Source organism: Eimeria mitis, genomic scaffold, assembly GCF_000499745.2.
Source record: "Eimeria mitis Houghton genomic scaffold, Emh_scaff2263, whole genome shotgun sequence".
NCBI classification, from domain to species: Eukaryota; Apicomplexa; class Conoidasida; order Eucoccidiorida; family Eimeriidae; genus Eimeria; species Eimeria mitis.
The window spans coordinates 2859-3256 of record NW_013570592.1 but is presented as its reverse complement, the minus strand read 5'-3'; the positions used below and the strand labels follow the sequence as shown (position 1 = coordinate 3256).

Sequence of the window (398 nt, the reverse complement as noted above, 5' to 3'; positions counted from 1 at the left end):
GCAGCAGCAGCAGCAGCAGCAGCAGGACGAGCGCTACAGAAGCCATAACCGAGCTGCAGCGCGTGCGTCGCCTGTTCGAGTCTGTGCTCATCAGCTTGATGCAGCAGCAGCAGCAGCAGCAGCAGCAACAGCAGCAGCAGCAGCAGCAGCAGCAGCTGGATGTACATTCTATGACTCGCGTTGCCTGCGTCCATCGTCTATGGACGGCTGCGACGACTCTGCTTCATCAAGGTAAGCTACAGGCAGCAGCAGCAGCAGCAGCAACAGCTGCAGCAGCAGCAACAGCAGCAGCAGCAGCAACAGCAGCAGGAGCAGCAGCAGTAGTAGTAGTTGCAGCAGCAGACACGCAGGCACTGTAGAAGCAGCTGCATATGTCCTCTAGTCTCCCCACCACAGCC

General features: G+C 59.0%; 1 protein-coding gene across 1 annotated transcript in view; it reads left to right on the top strand.

Moving 5' to 3' along the window:
- The window catches only part of EMH_0051230 (uncharacterized protein), a gene marked incomplete at both ends in the record, with an annotated part of 8588 nt that overhangs the window by 5617 nt on the left and 2573 nt on the right, over positions 1-398 (top strand). The window contains one exon of the mRNA XM_013496728.1: positions 3-231. Coding sequence (XP_013352182.1) covers positions 3-231 — 229 coding nt within the window. The remainder of the gene's footprint in view (positions 1-2; positions 232-398) is intronic.